Source organism: Cavia porcellus, unplaced genomic scaffold, assembly GCF_034190915.1.
Source record: "Cavia porcellus strain 051 isolate PalLab524CR breed Dunkin Hartley unplaced genomic scaffold, mCavPor4.1 scaffold_9, whole genome shotgun sequence".
Classification (NCBI taxonomy): Eukaryota; Metazoa; Chordata; class Mammalia; order Rodentia; family Caviidae; genus Cavia; species Cavia porcellus.
The window spans coordinates 5,360,868-5,379,148 of NW_026947492.1; the positions used below are offsets into that span (position 1 = coordinate 5,360,868).

The window sequence follows — 18,281 nt, forward strand, 5'->3', positions numbered from 1 at the left end:
TATTAAGGCTTTATTATTAAATCCTAAGATTCATTAAATGCTAGTGCCCTGCATATGTTAACCCACTAAACTCCCATAATGAAACCATGAGGCAGGTTTGATTACTATGTGACTCACCTAAGAGGAAACTTCAGTTTAGCAAGGAAGAATAACTAATCCAAGGTCACCAGTAAGAATGTCAAAGTGTTAGGCTTCAAATTTAGATCCGCTTGGCATTATAGTACTCTTAATCTCTGTCATATTTTTCCAGTGAGAAAAAAATTCTTGTAGGAAAAAAATATACAGATTTATTCATTTTTGCAGATCCCACAGTGACTTCTGTAGTGGAAGCTCAATCAGTATATGTTGAAAACAATGTTCCCATGGGTGGCTGTTGACTGAGGATCGATGCACAACCCACAGCCAAATGCTTGATGCGTCAAGTTTTACGTCTATGAGCTGCAAGAATTGAGTTGACCCATCTCTGTGATTCTTCTTAATGTTAGGAAGGTACGTTGCTATTCTGGGAATGAGGCTGAATTGGAGTTTAGCAGCCACAATAAGAAGGATGAGCATTTCATTAGAAGCAATATGAGCTAATACAACATTCCTTTGAACAGAATGTTCCCTCTGCCCAAAATACCCTTTCCCCACTTGCTCTTTTGGCAAATGTCCTGGAGCAGCTCAGCTGGCCTCCGCCCTGGGAAGCTGCCCTTGACCTCTGACTCGGTGCTTCCCTAACCAGACAAGCACCATACTTTTTCCTTAGGACCCCAAATTCACGAAGCACGATGTGTGATTATGTGATTTTGGTCTTGTTTCCCCCTCCTCACACCTGAGACTGTAAGCTGTATAAAGATAAAAGGTGTATCATGCTCCTCCAGGCCCTGTCTTAGAGCCTAGCAGGAAAGGAAGTCTTCATTAAATGTTTTTTTCCAGTGGTCAGATGAATTAGCAGGTATGCACAGAGGAGCTTGAGAGGAATAATCAGACTTCTGTGGATAATGCATGCCAGAAAACAGTAAGGAATTAATAAGATAAGATGAGACTTAAAGTTCAGAAAGGGCATTTGGGCTTGGTGCCAAAGGCAATACAAAACCTGCCCATTCTTTAGGTACAGAGGTGATGATGAGAACAAACTCATACTGAAAACACTGGACTAAATGTGGTTCTTATTTTTTAAAATTATTGAACTTTTTGTCTTCCTTCACATACTGTGAAAAAACTCATTTACCATATCTGACACACACATGCATGAAAAACACAAAATAGTACAATTTGAAGATGCTTTTCTTATGTCAAGTAAATGAACTTTTAATAAGTTACTGACGAAGCAAGGAATCATCTTGACTGCGATAAACGGTCTAGAAAAGCCTCGCTAGTTGCTGAGAGCATCCGTAGCACCTAGTGCTGTGCCTCGTACATATCAAATGCTCGCTTAGTGTCCGTTGGATTTCAAGATGGTGCTGCATTGTGGCTGCAGTCACCCTGTTAGTCACAGGAAAGGAGGGCGGCAGCACTCCCCAGAGGCAAAAACAAAATTTATGAGATTAAAAGATTAAAAAATCAATTAAAGACGGCAAGACTGTAGCATTTGTGTTTGGAATAAAGAACATATATGTTTATTTATGACAATGTGCTTGCTTTTTTAATTCTCTGAAATGCAAAATAGCGTTAAAATATGTACATTGTGGTTTTTTTTTTTTTTTTTTTTTTTTTGGTCTTTTTCATTTTTATCGGTACCAGGGATCGAACTCACGACTGCCTGCTTGCAAGGCAGGCGCTTATGCCGCTGAGGTAAATCCCCAGCCCCTAAATATGTACATTGTGAAAGCACATGCCAGATAACTTCGGGAGATGATAGCTCAGGAGTGCATCGCAGCACTGATCAGACAATCCATGTCTTGTGAAAGCAACAGAATGGGTAACGTCTTTGAAAGCTAAACTGTTCCCTTTATCCTGGTGCACCTTAGAGAAGCTGTCACTGGAATACAGTCCAATGATTTAAAATACATTGCTGGAGGCGGTGGTGTAGCCATGCTTACCTAGCTGATAGGCCTCATTGCTGTGGAATTGCATCATTTTGCAATGTTGGGGTTTAAACTCATAGCAGGTTTTGTAGAATTTTCTTCCTAATCTGAAGAAGAGCAGAATGGGGTGCACATGCATGTTCATGTGTGTGTGTGTGTGTGTGTGTGTGTGTGTGTATGTGTGTGTGTGTATGTGTGTGATGTGTTTTGAAATGAGCAGAACCTAGGAAGACTCTTCTGTGATGGCTGATATCTAATTTTAAGTACCAGAGCTCCTCTGTGACTAAGCATGATGCTATTAGACAAACAGTATGTGATGGTGCCTGATGTAGTGTGTGATGATCTCATTTGGACCACTTATGACTCAACATTTATGCCTAGAAAAGGATGAAGCTTTTTCTGAAGTCCTGGGTTCTGACAAGGATTTCCATAATTCTGCACCTCTGCTGACGGCTTACCTCCATGTGTGGGTCTATGCACATCTCCCACAGCTGGCTTTCTTACACATTTATTACTTTTACATTTACAGCTAATTGTTAGGGTATTATTTCAGAAGTAAGTAGAAATCAACCTCAGTCTCTAGCATTCTCATCTAGTGAGAGTTCAAGGGAAGGAACTGAGAGAAGCTGACAGGCTCTTTCCTTATACCCAGAAACCTTGTCAAAAATATAAATTTTAGCCCGAAATTGGCTATTATATAATGGGTCTTTGAAACAAGGCCCAGTTATTAAAATTCTAACAGATCTCAAGATAGCAAGGTCTCCCTTTTTGTGTATATTCTTATAGCTGTTGTAAATTTGGTAGGTAAATCTGAATCATGTCAAAAAGGTCCCATTCCTCATTGATGTTCATGTATATTTCACAGATAACTTATCTTCATTTCTGATTTTGATCTTCCATTGGTGATGGCTCCTAACTCTCTGGATTTATGTTTCTCTGCTCCTAGCCCCTTCGAAAGTAGTTAATCTTCCCCCATAGTTGTACGAACTACAGTTAGTGGAAAAAGAACACAGGATTTGGAGCCTGTGGTAGTTATTATTAGGCTGTGCATTAAACAGTTCTGATTCTCCCCGTGGGCACAATAGATTTTTACTGCCGCACTTCCTTAAAGGCAGGGATGTCCATATGGCTTGTTTTTGTCTGGGAAGTGGAAGCTTACACAATGTGGCCACTTCCAGGTGGAAAGTCCAGGAGCTTTCATGTGATTCACCTTGTTACTCTGTCCTTCTGGTTCCATTCTCAAGAGGCGTGGAAGGGGAGACATTGCCCCATGTCGTAAGTCCTCTAGTCAGGACAACCCAGAACCAAATCCTTCAAGCATCTACAATAATTTGTTATGTTTGAGCCGTTGGACATGGAGGTTGACTGTTACCTTGTGGAAGGAACCCAACTTACACTGGTGCAGGCACAGCTGGGCAGTCCTGTGCTCAGATCCTTGACCAAATTATGGAATTTCTGTGATCATGCAGGGAGCCATATGAGAATTAAATAAAAGGATATAAATAAAATGATTTGCCTAGAAAAATATATATTTCAATATTTATTTCCTCCATCCTTCTTCTTCTTCTTCCCCCTTTATCCATAATGCAAGAAAGACATCTTATTTATTACGTGATTGTAATGAGTATGCCCTGAAACACAGACAGTGATCCAATAAACAAGTAAATACATGGAAATATTCAGACGATGTACTTATTTAAAAGATCCGTTAGTGTCGGTGTCACTCCCGGCCGGCAGGAAGGACACACAACAAAGTCTGGCAGTGGACAACCTTTTCTTTTATTTTCCTTCTCCGTACAGCCTGCCCCGGGAATCCTCCCGGCCGAAGCCTCTGTTGGTCCGCTCCCCGCGGCTCCTTGCGTGCTTCTCCCTACAGTCTGTCCCGAAGCCTCTACTGGTCCGCTCTCCGCGGCTCCTTGCGTGCTTCTCCCTACAGTCTGTCCCGAAGCCTCTACCGGTCCGCTCTCCGCGGCTCCTTGCGTGCTTCTTCTGCTTCTTTTTTCGTGGCGGGAGAGGCACTCACTTTTATAGGGTTACAGTGGCCAATCAGTTCAAAGCGCGCGATGCGGGCTGATTGGTTAACATCAGTTGTTGCTAGGCAGACTATCTTACAGGGCGGGTTGTGAAGCAGGAGATCTTACAGGGCGGGTTGTTTACCAAGCAGGAAGCAGGAGATCTTACAGGGCGGGTTGTTTACCAAGCAGGAAGCAGGAGATCTTACAGGGCGGGTTGTTTACCAAGCAGGAAGCAGGGGATAAGCGCCATCTTAGCACACTCGATGGGAGGGGTAATCTAGCTCAGGCTTTGCTCTTTCCTACAGGCCTCACGTCCGCCAAGTAAGGCGACCGGGCTCGGCCGCGGCTCCCAACACGTTAGGGCAACCCACGTGAGACCCTTCCTGTCTCTTAGCCATTCCTGTTCCCCCTTCCTCACTCTTATTCTTCAGGAAATCTTCTTAGTCTTAAAAAAAATCCCTTAACATGTTTTGCAGTGTAGACAGTCTTTGTTCTTTTTCATAACTTCTCTTTCATCAGGCTTCCCAAGGTCCAGCTGGAAAAGTCGACAGGTTGGGTGAGGAAGAGGCAGCACCGTCTGTATTGTGACATTAACTTGTGCTCAGCCACTGGTTGGACCGAGTAACCCTGGATTGAATGAGACAATCTGCAGCATCTTGAGCTGAGACATCATGACCCCACTGCCCTCTCCATGAGCTAAACCTCTCCTGGAGTGGGAAGATCTGCTGTTTGCATTGAATTTGAGAAGGATATTAACAAAGCAGTGGGGGAGGGGCAGTATGAAGCTCCAGCAAGGCCCTGGGAGTTCGGGAAGCTATTACTTATTGCTTCAAATTCCCTAATCCTAGTGGAAGATTGATGAAAATAGAAATTGCTTGCATTCTAAGTACTTTAGTGGACTATTATGTAAAATGTTGCTGGTGTGTAAACGAGAGTCTATACTCATGACCTTTTAATAAGAGAAATGACTCTCTCCATTCACTTGTTTAGAAATCATCTGGCAGGGGGAGGGGGGAGGAGCAACCTGAAATTAGCCAGGAAACAGAAAGGCAGAAAGACACTCAAATGGGGCTTTGTCATGCCATTTCCTCACGAACCGCATTAGTAAAGGCAGGATGGCAGGATGGATCTCTTCAGTAGAGGTCTGGGCAGTTCAAGTCCAGAGCTTAGAGGAGGAATCTGCTACTGGGGGGAACTACCGTAGACGGGGACATGGCGCCAGGGGCCCATATTTCATAGACAATTAACAAGAAGGGATTGGTGAGGAAATGGAAGTTTTTGACTAAATGAGGATAAGAGACTCAGAACCAAAAAAATACTGGTTTCAGAGACTAGGTCTGAGATACTGAGACCATAAGACATCTTATGATGAACTTCGGCATTACTGACTGTACCTTTAACTGTTACCACTATGTGATTCGTTTCTTAAGCATCACACTGCAATCAAAGCAAGTGGCCCACCAAGAAGTTATTGATAATGTTTACTCATTTATTCCACAATAAGCGTTGAGCACCTATTATGTGCCTGGCAACAGGCTAGGTGATAGAGTAAAAACTTAAAATAAATACCTCTGTTCCAGGGAATATCACCGGCCAGCAGAGGAGACAGGGTCTAAAATACAATTAGATTATAGTATATGATGCAAGAGCGGGGATGGGGAAGAAATTCTGGAAGCTTGTGGGAATAGCAACCAATTCAAAAAGGAGATAAGCAGCAAAAAGTAGGTAAGACAAAGGAAGAGATGACTTCATTCCTAGCTGAGTTTCAGAAGACTAAGTAACAGCCAGACCACCAAGAGCAGTCTGTCCATGCAGGACAGTGTGTGTAGTTATTCGTGTCCTGTTGGTTTGTTCTCTCAAAGCAGTATGGGGAATAGGCTTTTCAGAGGCATCTGAATCTAGGGTTTGTGATTGCTTTGTGGTCCATCAGTGGGACTAAGGGTGTGAGTGCTACATTTGCCTACAGCGGGTAGCCTGCATACAACATGAGGGACAGAGGAGGGTTGTCTAGATCTCTCTTATTGCTTTTCTGTCCTCCTCCACCATGAACTAATGCCCCTCTACCATGTGCCATCCTGCCTTGGAGAAGCCAGCCAATTATGGCATGAAACCTCTACAAACTGTGAGTTAAACAAACCTTTCTTCCTCTAACTCTGAGTGTCAGCAAGGAGAGAAGAGTAACTAAGATAGGTCTCCAGTGGGGCAGAAGAGATAAGCTGTGAGGCTGCGGTGGAGCGGGGATCTGGTCATGGTGGGTTCATCACTTCAGACTCATTCTGTGGAAAATGGGGAGGCATTGAAGAGTGTGCATTAGGGAAGTGACATCGTCAACTTTCCACAGCTGGCTCCGGAAGCAGGACAGGGGAATCTGAAGAGGGTAGAGGGACATTTGAGGCTGAGTCCCGAGGCTGTGGCAATAGTTCACATGGAAGATGAGACAGTCTGCACAACTTTCCTCTAGGAAAGAGATCCTCCACGAAATCACAGGACAAAGCAAACTTGAGCCCTTTATTGGTTTGTTTATTGATCCAATTCTTCTAACAAACATTTAGAATGACATTTATGGTAGGGCACTGGGGGTGTATTGAGGCGCAGCAGGAGCCAGTGGTCTGGTGTTTGTCACATCTGCAGGTCAGAGGGTCACTGAATAGAATCTTCCCTCTTGATCGCTCTGTTGCTGATGCAAGGATAGGTAGTGGTTGGGATGGGAGCTCCCATGTGGAGCATGCCTGGTTCACTCTACAGTTCTGGCTGATGTAACTGGAAATCTCCTTTGGAGTATGGCTGGAATGCGTTCTGTGTCTCTTGGAAGCTCCCAGGAGCTCTTAGGTTCTGTGGAAATCTTAGTACCTGAGAGTGAAGGAGCAGAGACACAAACAGCTCTCTGTCTTTGAAAGGCATGGGTGGGAGTTAGTTAAGGGCACACTGACTTCACATGGGAACCTCTTGAGGATATTTAATAGCAGATCCAGCAGCACCATTCTCTTTGGTACTGTATTTCTGCAGGATGGTGCTGGAAAATTCTTGAGAGATATAGTGCATTGCCTGACTCAGTGAGGAAATGATGGATTCTTTTTGCAAAGAAGTGATGGTGCCGATGTTGACGGGTGAGTGCAGTGAACCACTGTACTTCCCATAATAAATGCCCACCATCTTGCTTCCTCCTTTTTATCTCTTCTCTCTCTTTAAGGTGTCTGTATTCAGGAAAGGGTGGCACAGGTCAGCACTGGTCTCATGCTCCAAAGATTCTGATTAACCTAGAGACCTACAATGTCCCTTTCCTTCGGGCTGGAATTGGTGCCCAGTGCTTTTTTGGTGTGTGATAAAGGAAAACAGTACAAGCAGAGAACACACAGAGGAACAGGAGTTGAAGGGCAGGATTAAATTAGAGAAATAAAGATCAAGGGTATATCAGTCACCTTTCTATTTCCGGGACAAAATACCAGACACAGCCAACTTAAAAAGAAGAAGAGTTTGTTTCAGCTCATGGTACCCGGGGTTTCAGTCTATGATCAGCAGACTTCATTGATTTTAGGCCTGCGGTATGGCAGAGACATCATGATGGAAGGAGTGATGGGAAAGCTGCTCACTTCATGGCAACCAGGAAGCAGAGGGAAGCAGAAAAGCCAGAGAGAAGAGGGCCAGTGACCAGACCCAATTCCTAAGCCCACGTCCTTATGGCCCATTCAGACACCCACAGAGATGTGCTTTACTAATCTCCTAGATGTCTGTCAAGCCAATCAAGTTGATAATGAAAACAAATATCACTAAGAGAGAGAAGGAAAATAGTTTTCCTCTTTCTGACCAACTAGATCTGCTAGTTTCCCCTAACTAGACATTCAGAAAGAGCAATATTCATAAAACAAGACCAACGTCTCCTTGTGAACTTCTGGTCATACAGGGTGACAATCCTGTCCACTGATCCTGCCCCAAATGTCATTCTCTTATCATAAAAGTTCAAAAGAAGAAAGAGTAGGGAGTCTAATATTAGTAATGCTACAAGGTGGGTGTACTGGCACATATCTATAATCCAGCACTCAGGAGGCTGAGGCAGGAGGATCACTGTGAGTTCAAGGTCAGCCTGGAGACCTGACTCAAAAAAAAAAAAAAGCATTGACTATTAATGCTACAATTAGCGTTTATTAGGCACCCATTTTGGTCCCACAGAGTGTGCCTGATCTTGTAAAGGTTCTTGATGGTACTCGTGATCACAAATCTGGTGAGCGTTTTTCTCTGCCCTCTTCTTTCCAGGGGCACTCCCTGGAGGGACACCCACTTGCTCTTTTTAAACTTCTACCTCCCTCTGGCCTGGGTCCCCCTCTATCCTGTGGGCCCCTTGCCTCTCCAGCACTCCTCTTTGTCTTTCTGTTTGTACTTCTTTCTGTATCTGAATTCCAAACACTGGTGCTCCTTAGAGCCAGGGCTTGGGCCTCACTCTCCTCTCTTCCTACATTCTTTAGCTCAGAGAGCGCAGCCTGTGCCTCGGTTTAGATCTCCCTTCAAGCTCATGACTGAAATTTGCATTTGCTGTGTATCCTGAACTTTCCTATCTGACCTACAGCTTGACATGTCCACTTAGCTATCCCCTGAGAGACCTCACTCCTCTGAAATTGGATTCCAGATTTCCTGTCCCCTTCAACCAAATCATTCCTGGCTTCTATACCTTTTCTTTTCCTTCCCTCTTTCTCACACTCACCAGCAGTTTGGTTAATTCTGTCTCTGTTTCATTCCCTGCCACTGCCTCCCCAGCTGCCATCACGTTGTCCTTAAATTTCTGCAATGCATTCGGACTAGATTCCTTATAAGCTACTCTGCACTCAGCAGCTGAAGCAGTTATTAAAACTCCCAAGACAAAATTGTCCCTCTTGCTGCTAAAAATCCTCCATTGTCTTTCTTTGAACATTTAGCAGCATGCACATTGCTTACTTTAGTCCACAAGGTGGCTACTGTGTGTGTCTAGCTTTATCTTATGTCCTGCCCCCACTTGGGCTTTCCATCCTGGCCACCTTGGTGTACACAAGTTTGTAGGTCCACTCGGTTCTGGGGGCAGCATCTTGGACATTTCTGAGTACACCACCACATGCTCTGTGCATGGCTGGGTACCTCACATTCTTTGGGGTGCATCCTCCTTGTCACCTTCTCCAGAAAGCTCTCTCAGATCTCATGTAGATCTCTTCTGGTTCACTCTTCATCAGGAGTATTTCTTTCCTTGTGCTGATTACAATTTATAATTTTTTTGTTGCTTTGTTTAGCCTTCTATCTTCCTACCAAGTCTGTTAACACGCATTTTCTGTTAACTTTTAAAATTTCCAATAACTACCACTGTGCTTTGCTAATACAGGTGTTCAGGATACACTTGCTGAATGAAAGAATGTCAGACGTGCTCTAAATCCTCATTGTATGCTGTCCTAATTGATATTCACAAGGAATCTGAGAGATAGATGTTATCCTAATCCCATTGTAAGCATAAGACAAAAAGAAGTCTACAGTTGTGAGGTAATTTATCCTGATCCACAGCACCTATAGTAGAGCGGCTAAAAGTTGACCTTGGATTGTCAAACTTCTGGAGCTCGCCACTCACCTACTTCACTCCACGGCCCTGGGGTGTGTGGGAGGATGTGGGAGAGCCAGAAGGAAGTTATTGTGTCTCTACAATAATCTCTGCCATTCTTCGTGATTTATAAGATCTTGATATGGAGACTCTGGCTCCTTTCTTCAATTTTTTAAATCACTTATTCCAGAGACTTCTTATTTTAGACTACACAGGAGGTTAGGCAACCTGGGGTCTGAATTCATCTCAGAGCCCGGGAGCGATTTAATCTTATCTTTCATTTTGACTGCAACTTCTCAAAGTTGACCACATACTCTGTGGTCTGATTTGTACGATTTGATCCTGCTTCTTATCTCTGTATCTACATTAAAAAGCATAGAATGTCCAAAAGGGCAGTTTGTGACTCAGCTCGCCATCACTCTGGAGTGAGATTCCCAGATGGAATACTTCAAAATGTCAACCCGATCAGCCCTGATAACAACCTGAAGCAGATGAGGAGAAAACACCCTCCAATCTCTATCAGAATTTCAATGAATTTTTTACATAGATAAAAAAAATCTATCTTAAAATTCATAAAATCTCAGGGGACTTTAAACAGTTCAATCTTTAAAAGGAAGAATAAAGTTGAAAATCTCAAATTTTCTGATTTAAAAACATATTACAAAAACATAGACATAAAAACCATGCTGTACTTGCACCAAGACAGGAATTAGGACCAATTAAATGGAATCGGCAGTTCAAAAATAAACCCCAGCATAGATAGTCAAGTGAAATTTGCAAAAGTACCAGGCTCATTTGATAGCAAAATGATAGTCATTTCAGCAAATGGTGTTAGGAGAACTGGGTACATGTGCGTATGGCACACACACACACACACACACACACGCACAATTTGATCCTTACACTGGAATTAAAAAATTCAATAAATATTAATTCAAAATGGATCAGAGAGTTAACTGTAAGAGCTAAAAATATAAAACTCTCAAAGAAAATTTTAAGGGTCAATCTAAGGATTCGAATTTGGCACTGATTTCTTGAATATAGCACCAAAAGCAAAAACAACAAAAGAAAAGATAGACTAAGGTGGATTTTGAACTTTTATATCTATGCAAATACTAAGAGTACAAAGTGGAATGAGAGAAAATACTTGCCAGTTGCATTCTGGTAAGAGGTTGACAGCTAACAAATCGTATTAGTCACTTTCTTGTCACTTGGACAAAACACTCAACACAAAAATTTTGAAGAATTTATTTTGCTCAGTTTCCAGTCAGTTCAGTCCATTGTCATCTGACTGCAAGACAGAAAGGGTAAGGTGGAGGGACCCAAAGAAAGAAAACTTCTTGATCATGGCAGCCAAGAAGCAGGAGGGAAGGGAGGAACCAGGCCAAGAGTAGCCTTCTAGAGCACACTCCTACTGACCCACCTCCTTCCGAGTAGCACACTCAGCTATGAGATCATCGATGAACTAATTTACTGATGAGTATCCAGCTGCCATGATCCAACCGTCTTTCCATAGCCCCACTTCTGAACTCAAGGCTTCTGGGAAACATTTTAGATCTAAACCATAACACACGTGGAGATTTTTTGCAATTTACCGACAACTAAAACAATCTAATTTAAAAATAAGCAAAAGACTTAAATAGATATTTCTTCTACAGAGATATAGGAATGGCCAACAAGTACATGAAAAGCTGTTCAAAATCATTATGTATTTGAAAAAAAGCAAAGATTAGATAAAAGTAAAAACCACCATGAGGCTCCACTTCACACCCATTAGGATGACTGTTAGAAGAAAAGAGGAACAGAAAGAAAATAATCAGTATTGGCATGGATAAGACAGACTGGAACCCTGGTACATTTCTGGTGGGGATGTAAATGATATGCATTTCCGGTGAAATTGGTACGGAAGTTCCTCAAAAAATATAGAATGACCACATGATTCAACAATTCTGCTTCCAGGTATTTACAAAAAATCCATTGAATCTGAGTTTTGTTGACAGATAAGTGACTAAGAAAACATGGAGTTTCCATACGATCATATGGTGGTATATTCAGCTTTGGACACACAAGAAATTTTAACACATGCTGCAATACGGATGACCCTTGAAGATGCTAAGTGAAACAAACCAGTCACAAAATGACAAGTACTATATGACTCGGCTTACACCATGTAGCTAGAAGATTTAAGCTTACAGAGATAAAAAGTGGGACAGCGGTTGTCAGGGGCCGGCGTCAGGGGGAATTGAGAGTCTTTCACGTGCATAGAGTTTCAGCTGGGGAGCATGAAAGACGTCTGGAGATGGAGGAAGGCCAGGGTGGCACAGTTATGCCAAGGTGCTCAGAGTCAAGGACTGCACATGTTGAAATGGTAAGTTTTACGCCATTTATATTTTATGTTCTACCACAATAAAAAGAAAAAATTAACTGATGCAAATTAGATTTTGGTTAGAGCTAAGCTCTGATAGCCAGTGGTCTGCTAAACCACCCAGGCTCTTCCTTCCAGACCAGAGAACTTTCTTCCCCAGATGACTGCGGAGGCTCATCTGTCACTTCTACCTTGGACACCGCCCTTGGATGGAGACAGCCACCTTTCCCAAGATCAGGTCACATTCTCAGGACGACCTGAATGCAGTCTTTTGTCAATGTGAAGATATTGCAATGAGGGTCAGACACTTCAAGACCTGATTGAGGACTTCTTGTGCCCACATGGCACGATTTCTCTTTCTTTCCAGTCCGTTTCTTTCCCACATAGGTGATGACCCTGAAAGCACTCCTTAATAAATTTTTTGCACAATTAAAAAAAAAGCAAGAGAAAATAGTAGTTCTTCCCTGAAGCTTTCCTTCCACTGATGCCAGAAAAACTGTCATGATAACAATATGGTGAGTGGGTGGGTAGGGTGTCAGAAGAACCCTCCATAGTTGTGCAGCGCATAAATTGCACAGAGAAGCAATAATTCTGGGTCTCATCCACAGGAAGAAATATTATATAGCTATAAAAAATATTTAGAAAGCATTTTAATAGCTCCATGGAAATTTTTATAATGAAACGTTCAGGAAAACCAGCAGGCTCCTAATTGCTACTATAAGGTGTCAATTACAAAAATCCTATGCATATACAGAAGATTTGGAAAATCCGCAAATATCTGTGGAATCTGTGGGATTTGGGGTTAATTTTAGTGCTTTCTTTCTACTTTCTGGTATTTTTCATTTGTTTATAATTGCTGTAAGGTAAACATTACAAAAGTAAACATGAAAGATTGGTTTTGGGTAGACTGTACGGATTAGGGTATAATCCCAGTGCGCTGTTGAGGCCTGCTTGGGAAAGCACAGCAGGAGAAGGGGTGAAGGGCGGGTGGAGAGTTGTTGGTGTCAGTGAGGATTCATTTTTAAAATGTGCTACAACCCTAGGAATCAGGAGCTTAGAGAAAATGGCGGTGGTTGGTAGAGGCGGTGTGTTGGTGTCTTAGTCTGGCTAGAGGCTTGCACTGTGGGCAACCCCACATCTAGGACACCCTCACCTCTGTTTCTTACAAGTTCCTGCACTGTGCAGGTGCTGAAAAATGTTTATTTTTGCTCTGCTTCCCCATCCTTTTCTTTTTAAAACACAGCTGTGAGATTAGCTGAAGCAGTTGTGTTGGTATCTCAGGGATCTCCTTCATTAATACCCCTCAGAATTGAAGTCACGTCCTTTTGGTGGAAAATGTTAATATGGCTCTTATGTCATAATGCCTATATAGAAGACTTGGGCTTTTAAAAAAGCACAGAGGTCAGCATTTATTAACACGGAAATATTTTACTCCAGTTATTTCTAGAATTTCTTTCTACACATTTGCTTTTTCTTCTATCTTAAGAAGCTTCTCACCTCCTTCCCTTGGGATCTGCCTGCTGGAGTTGATGTGCGTTGGCCCTTTCATGAAGTGCACACTTTATAGCAGGAGAAAACAAACAAACAAACAAAACCAGCACCGGCAAACCCCACCCCTCTCCAAATTTTTGATTTTTGCATTTAGAAAATGAAATTCTGGCATGTTCTTGTGCCACAAAGATCTTAGGGTCTAAATGGAAGGATTCTACAACTTTGAAGACCTGGACAATCTAAGACTTTGTTTTTGTTCTATACTAGTTATAAAAATATGCAAAGTCTTGACTAAGGAGCCCTGGATGGCAGGCGGCGGCGGGAGGCCGGAGGGAGAAGTGTGTAAAGATGCAATCCCTGCTCTGCCTAGATTTCCAGGCGGAGAACCCTGCTCCCTCGGCAACTCCAGGCCGCATTTTGCAGGCGCCCGCATCTGCCTCCCCTGTCTCTTACCTCCTTGATGTTCGGCACTATTTGTGGCCGGCGTGGTGGAAGGACACAGTGAGGTTCTCACCCCCGCCCCCCGCTCCCATCCCCAGTTCCATCAAAGCGAACCCGGGCCAGCGCAAGGATCTCCGAGTTGCGAGTGTGCTGAGGCTGGGACTGTCACTCATTCTGCGATCAGCGCGTGAACGCAGCTCCGCAGCCGCTGGCAGGAAACAATTCTGCAAAAATAATCATACTCAGCCTGGCAATTGTCTGCCCCTAGGTCTGTTGCTCTGTCGCCGTCCACACTCGCTGCAAGAGAGGTTGGGCATAGAATTTACCGCGGCAAGAACATCTCTCCCAGACAGCAGATTACAATGCTGCAAACTAAGGATCTCATCTGGACTTTGTTTTTCCTGGGAACTGCAGGTACATTTTTTGCTTTTTGATTTTACATCTGATCTGCTGATTGTCTCTTTCCCCCTATCCTCTCCAGGATAACGCTGTTATTTGGGGGTGGTTTTATGTGGAATCCTAAGCCTGGTCATTTTCGTGGAGCTGTGAAAGAAGCGGGTCGCCCTTGCTGCCCAGGCGAACCCCGCGCCCTGCGCCCTACCGGGCTGCGCTGGACCGGGCTGTCTCCCCGCGCCGCCAGCGCCCAGCGCCCAGCGCCCAGCCAGCGCGCCCGCCCTTCCCACTTTGTGTGCGGGCAGCGATGAGAGCCAGCGGCTGGCTCCTGGGGATCTGGTCCAGGGGCAGCGGGCAGCGGGCAGCGCTCCTGCTCCGAAGGCGGGCGATGTGGTGGCTCTGTGGTGCCGGCGCTCAGGCTCGCCCACCGCGGGGAAGGGGCTTGTCAGCCTCGGTTCCGGGAAGGGGGAACAATGAGGCTGGGCAGCCGCCCCCATCGTTGTTTCCTGGGTGTCATAAACTGAGGCTCGCTGAGCTTCGCTAACCCACCCCCTCACTCCCGCCGCCGCCCCGGGCTGAATAACGGTTTGCAAAATGGGGCGAAATGGGCAGAATCGCAGGGCTGTGTGACCGTTGTTGCACCCCCTGTCCTTATGACGTTAGTTTTTCATTTGCCAAATTGCTGGTTAGTTGCAAAGCCTGCCCTCGGCCCGGAGCAAGAGGGATGGGAGGGTCGAGCGCCGCGTTTTGACAGGAGGAAGTGCGGAGGGGCGGAGGGCGAGGAGGGCGTGATCCAGGCTGCCTGGTGTGTGCGCGCGTGTGCGCGCGCGTGTGCCTTTACACGCACTGCGAGCTCCTTATTGCACAGTACCAGAAAAGAATGGCAGGTAGCCGCCCCGAAACACCTCGCCCCAGTCTCCTTTCTTTGGGCGAGGTTCCAGATCCTGGCAAAGTGTGAACAATAGGGAGCTCGGAAGGAGAGCAGGGATGCTGCCGCGGGTGGCAGGGCTGCGCCGCCGCCCAGAGGACCTGGGCAGGCAGACACGCTGGAGGGAGGCGCTCTTGATTTTGGCTGTTATCACCTCGGCCTCCCTGGGAAATTCTTCCGTGCCTGCCCACCCTCCCCTCCAGCTGCTTCCCCACCCCACCCCACCCACCCCACCCAAGGATTTGCGCTCAGTTGCTGTCCGGCGGGCGGGGAGAAAGAAAAGAGGCAGGGGAGGCAAAGAGCTGGGTGGGCTGGGCTGACATTTGGGGCGGGGGGCGTGTGCTGGGAAGCCACGGGAGCAGCGCCGTGCGTCGCGGTCCCCAGGCCGGCGGCCGCCGTACCTGCCGCGGGCAGCCAGCCCGGGCGGGGAGCGCGCAGAGCGGGTCGGGAGCGGCACCCGGTGCGTCTCCTGCGCGGGCCGCGGGGAGCAGCTCGCCGCCGCCCGCAGCCAACTCGGTCCCTCCCATGGCGACCAATCAGCGCGAGGCTGGCTGGGCGGGAAGCCGCGAGAGGCTTTTATCGCGGCGCGGGTGGCCGCCGAGCTGGCTGCCAGCACTGTCCCCTGGTGTTCCAGCCCAACGGTCTGGCTCGGCCCCGCCGGGAGCGACCCCGCCCTGAGGCCTCCGTGCCCGCCCGCCCGGCAGTTTTCCGGCTGATGACATGGAGACGAGGTGGTCACCCGGCTTCTGTCTGTCCAGCCTGCCCGTGCGCGCCCGCTCGCACCTCCGCGCCGGCCCGGGCACCCCCGCACCCCTCTGCGCGCGCACCCTCGCCGGGGCGTCCGGGCCCGCGTGCAGCGCCTGGGAGGGCGCCCCCGGGAGGCCCCCGCGCGGTGGCCGGGCGCACGGGCGCGCGTGCGCGGGCGGGGCGACGCGGGGGCGGGGCGGGGGGCGCAGGGCAGCGGGCGGGACTGGCGGGGCTCGGGGGTTGGATCCCGCTACCAGCTGGCCTGGCGGCCGGGGTCATGCCCTTCGCTGTGCGGTCGCTGAGATCGGAGGTGCGACCTCTCCCCTAGGGGGTGTGTCTGTGGAAAGCCTCGCTCGGCTCTGCGTGGGAGCGACACTGTGGAGCCCGGATCGCCAGGGCTTCCTCCGGGAGCTGGGAGGTCGCGCGGCCGTCTTCCCCTGATGGGTGTGACCCCGGTGTCTGCATCCCGCTGGTGACAGGTACACGCCCAGGGAATCCCACGGGGCATGGCCCTGGGTCCTCCCCCAGGGTGACTTTCAGGCCAGTGTGCCCTGGAATGAAAGCCCCCAGAACGGAGACAGAGGCTGGGAAGAAAGCAGAATGAGAAATACAACCAGCTTGCTACACAAAAGAAAGAAGTTGTGTGGTTTTATAGAGAGAAATTATTTCCTTTGAAGTATTGTTTTTAACATGGATGAAAAAAATCCAGAGAACTCACCTTAAAGGGTCAGAATGAAAACAAAAACAGTGTTTTACACACACACACACACACACACACACACACACACACACACCCTTTTTTCTCTTGCTTTTTCTCTGGGAGGGACCGCTCAAACGTTGTAGCATCCCTAGGGACAGTGGGGATTCCAGTTCTGTGCTGTACTTGGTGGATAGGGAGGAAAATTTAAATATAAAGGATGCCTTTATCATACGAAGTAAGCCAGGTGGCTGCCCCTCTCATTTTGGGGTCTTCAGCGCTTTAGAAATTAAATGAAAGGTTTTAGAACTACATAATACATTGGAGTCTGTTAGCAGCATTTTTGGGATATTGTGTGGAAAATTTGTTTGCTTGAAGGATTTGGCATGGTTAAGTCACATGTTTACTTGATGATTTCACGGTCTTGTGCCCGTTTAACTTCCAAGAGCCAGGGATGGATAGAAGTTTTTCTTTTTTTTTTCTGTCTTTCTTTTTTTTTTTTTAGCAAGATAGCATCAGTTTAAGAACAAAGACACCTTTGCGACTTTATGAAAGGTAATATACATATGAGATATATTTAATACCATTCCTAAATGATTTAACATTCTTTTCATTAAAGGTCCTTGTGAGCACGATTACAATGAGCTATATTTTTCCTTTAATTTTCATTTTAAAATGGGAAACTTGATCCTCACTGTTTCTAATAAAGCCATATTTGAGAATATGAATAATCTTTAACAACTTTATCCAAAATCCCAGCAGACAATATTCTTTCAGTAAGTATTAGCATATTTAAAATACTGAAATTAACTTGAGTTCATTTAAAATTTAACAGCTAAAAACAAATAGAGAAAGTAATTCAGATAGTGCAGGCATACTTATACCTGTCATTTTTTTAAACTTTTGAGTTTCTCCTCCCACTAATGATGCCCTAAAGGTCTACCAGCTGCCTAACTCTTCATGAATCTCAAACTTGCCCACTTCTGTCTCGCTCCAGTGACTGAACTTGATGGCTTCTTTCCAAATACATTTGTCCAGGTTTTTGTTTTTACTTTTAAATAAGGTGGAATAGCAGAATATCTCCCTTCTGACTAAAGAAGTTTCCTTCAGGTCTTCCTTGTCTACTGATTAAGCTGACTTTGTTAATTAGTGACTGGTTCCTTGAGCTTGACAGTTCAAGAAGTAAGGTAGCAATTGTCCACAAGCCCCCCACCGCCACATAAGGTCACATAAAAGTCACGGTATGGATGTGCTGTTGGTAACAGATGTGGGTGTTTACTCCATGCAGCAAGCAGAGAGAGAAGTTTATTGCATGGAGCCCCCAAATTTGAAGACTTTGATGGTGCTTCTTTTTGGAATATATTTATCATTAGCTGAGTTCTTCAGATAATATGTAATTTTTTGTAAATATCCATAATTTTGTCATGGATAACAGTGTCTTAACTATCTATCAAAAAGCAGGAGTAATCTGAAAACTAATCTTTAGATGTGACACATCCTTTTAAACTACAGACAGCATTTGGTAAACTTCACAGTACTTAAAATATGGGTTTTGGAGTTTCTGGTGCAACCACTTAATTTTTTAAGATGCTGAAGCCTCTATGAAGTGTGAATTTGATGCGTTCTCTGTATTTATGTTGTCAG

At 45.6% G+C, this 18,281-nt stretch overlaps 1 protein-coding gene and 1 long non-coding RNA gene across 15 annotated transcripts in view; both read left to right on the plus strand.

Annotated features, from left to right (window-relative positions):
• Positions 1 to 13,908: 13,908 nt before the first annotated feature.
• Positions 13,909 to 18,281, plus strand: part of Ncam1 (neural cell adhesion molecule 1) — a 287,828-nt gene continuing 283,455 nt past the window's right edge. For 12 of the 14 annotated variants that reach the window (XM_063255765.1, XM_063255770.1, XM_063255766.1 and 9 more), the window contains exon 1: positions 15,256 to 15,924. In XM_063255765.1, the coding sequence (XP_063111835.1) occupies positions 15,909 to 15,924 (16 nt within the window). In that variant the 5' untranslated portion in view covers positions 15,256 to 15,908. Of the gene's footprint in view, positions 14,287 to 15,255; positions 15,925 to 18,281 lie in introns of those variants that run through there. The other 2 variants (XM_063255767.1, XM_013155502.3) reach the window with 2 other exon arrangements.
• The window catches only part of LOC134477607 (uncharacterized), a 52,073-nt gene continuing 49,722 nt past the window's right edge, over positions 15,931 to 18,281 (plus strand). The window contains exon 1 of the long non-coding RNA XR_010049639.1: positions 15,931 to 16,419. This is a non-coding gene — a long non-coding RNA (uncharacterized LOC134477607). The remainder of the gene's footprint in view (positions 16,420 to 18,281) is intronic.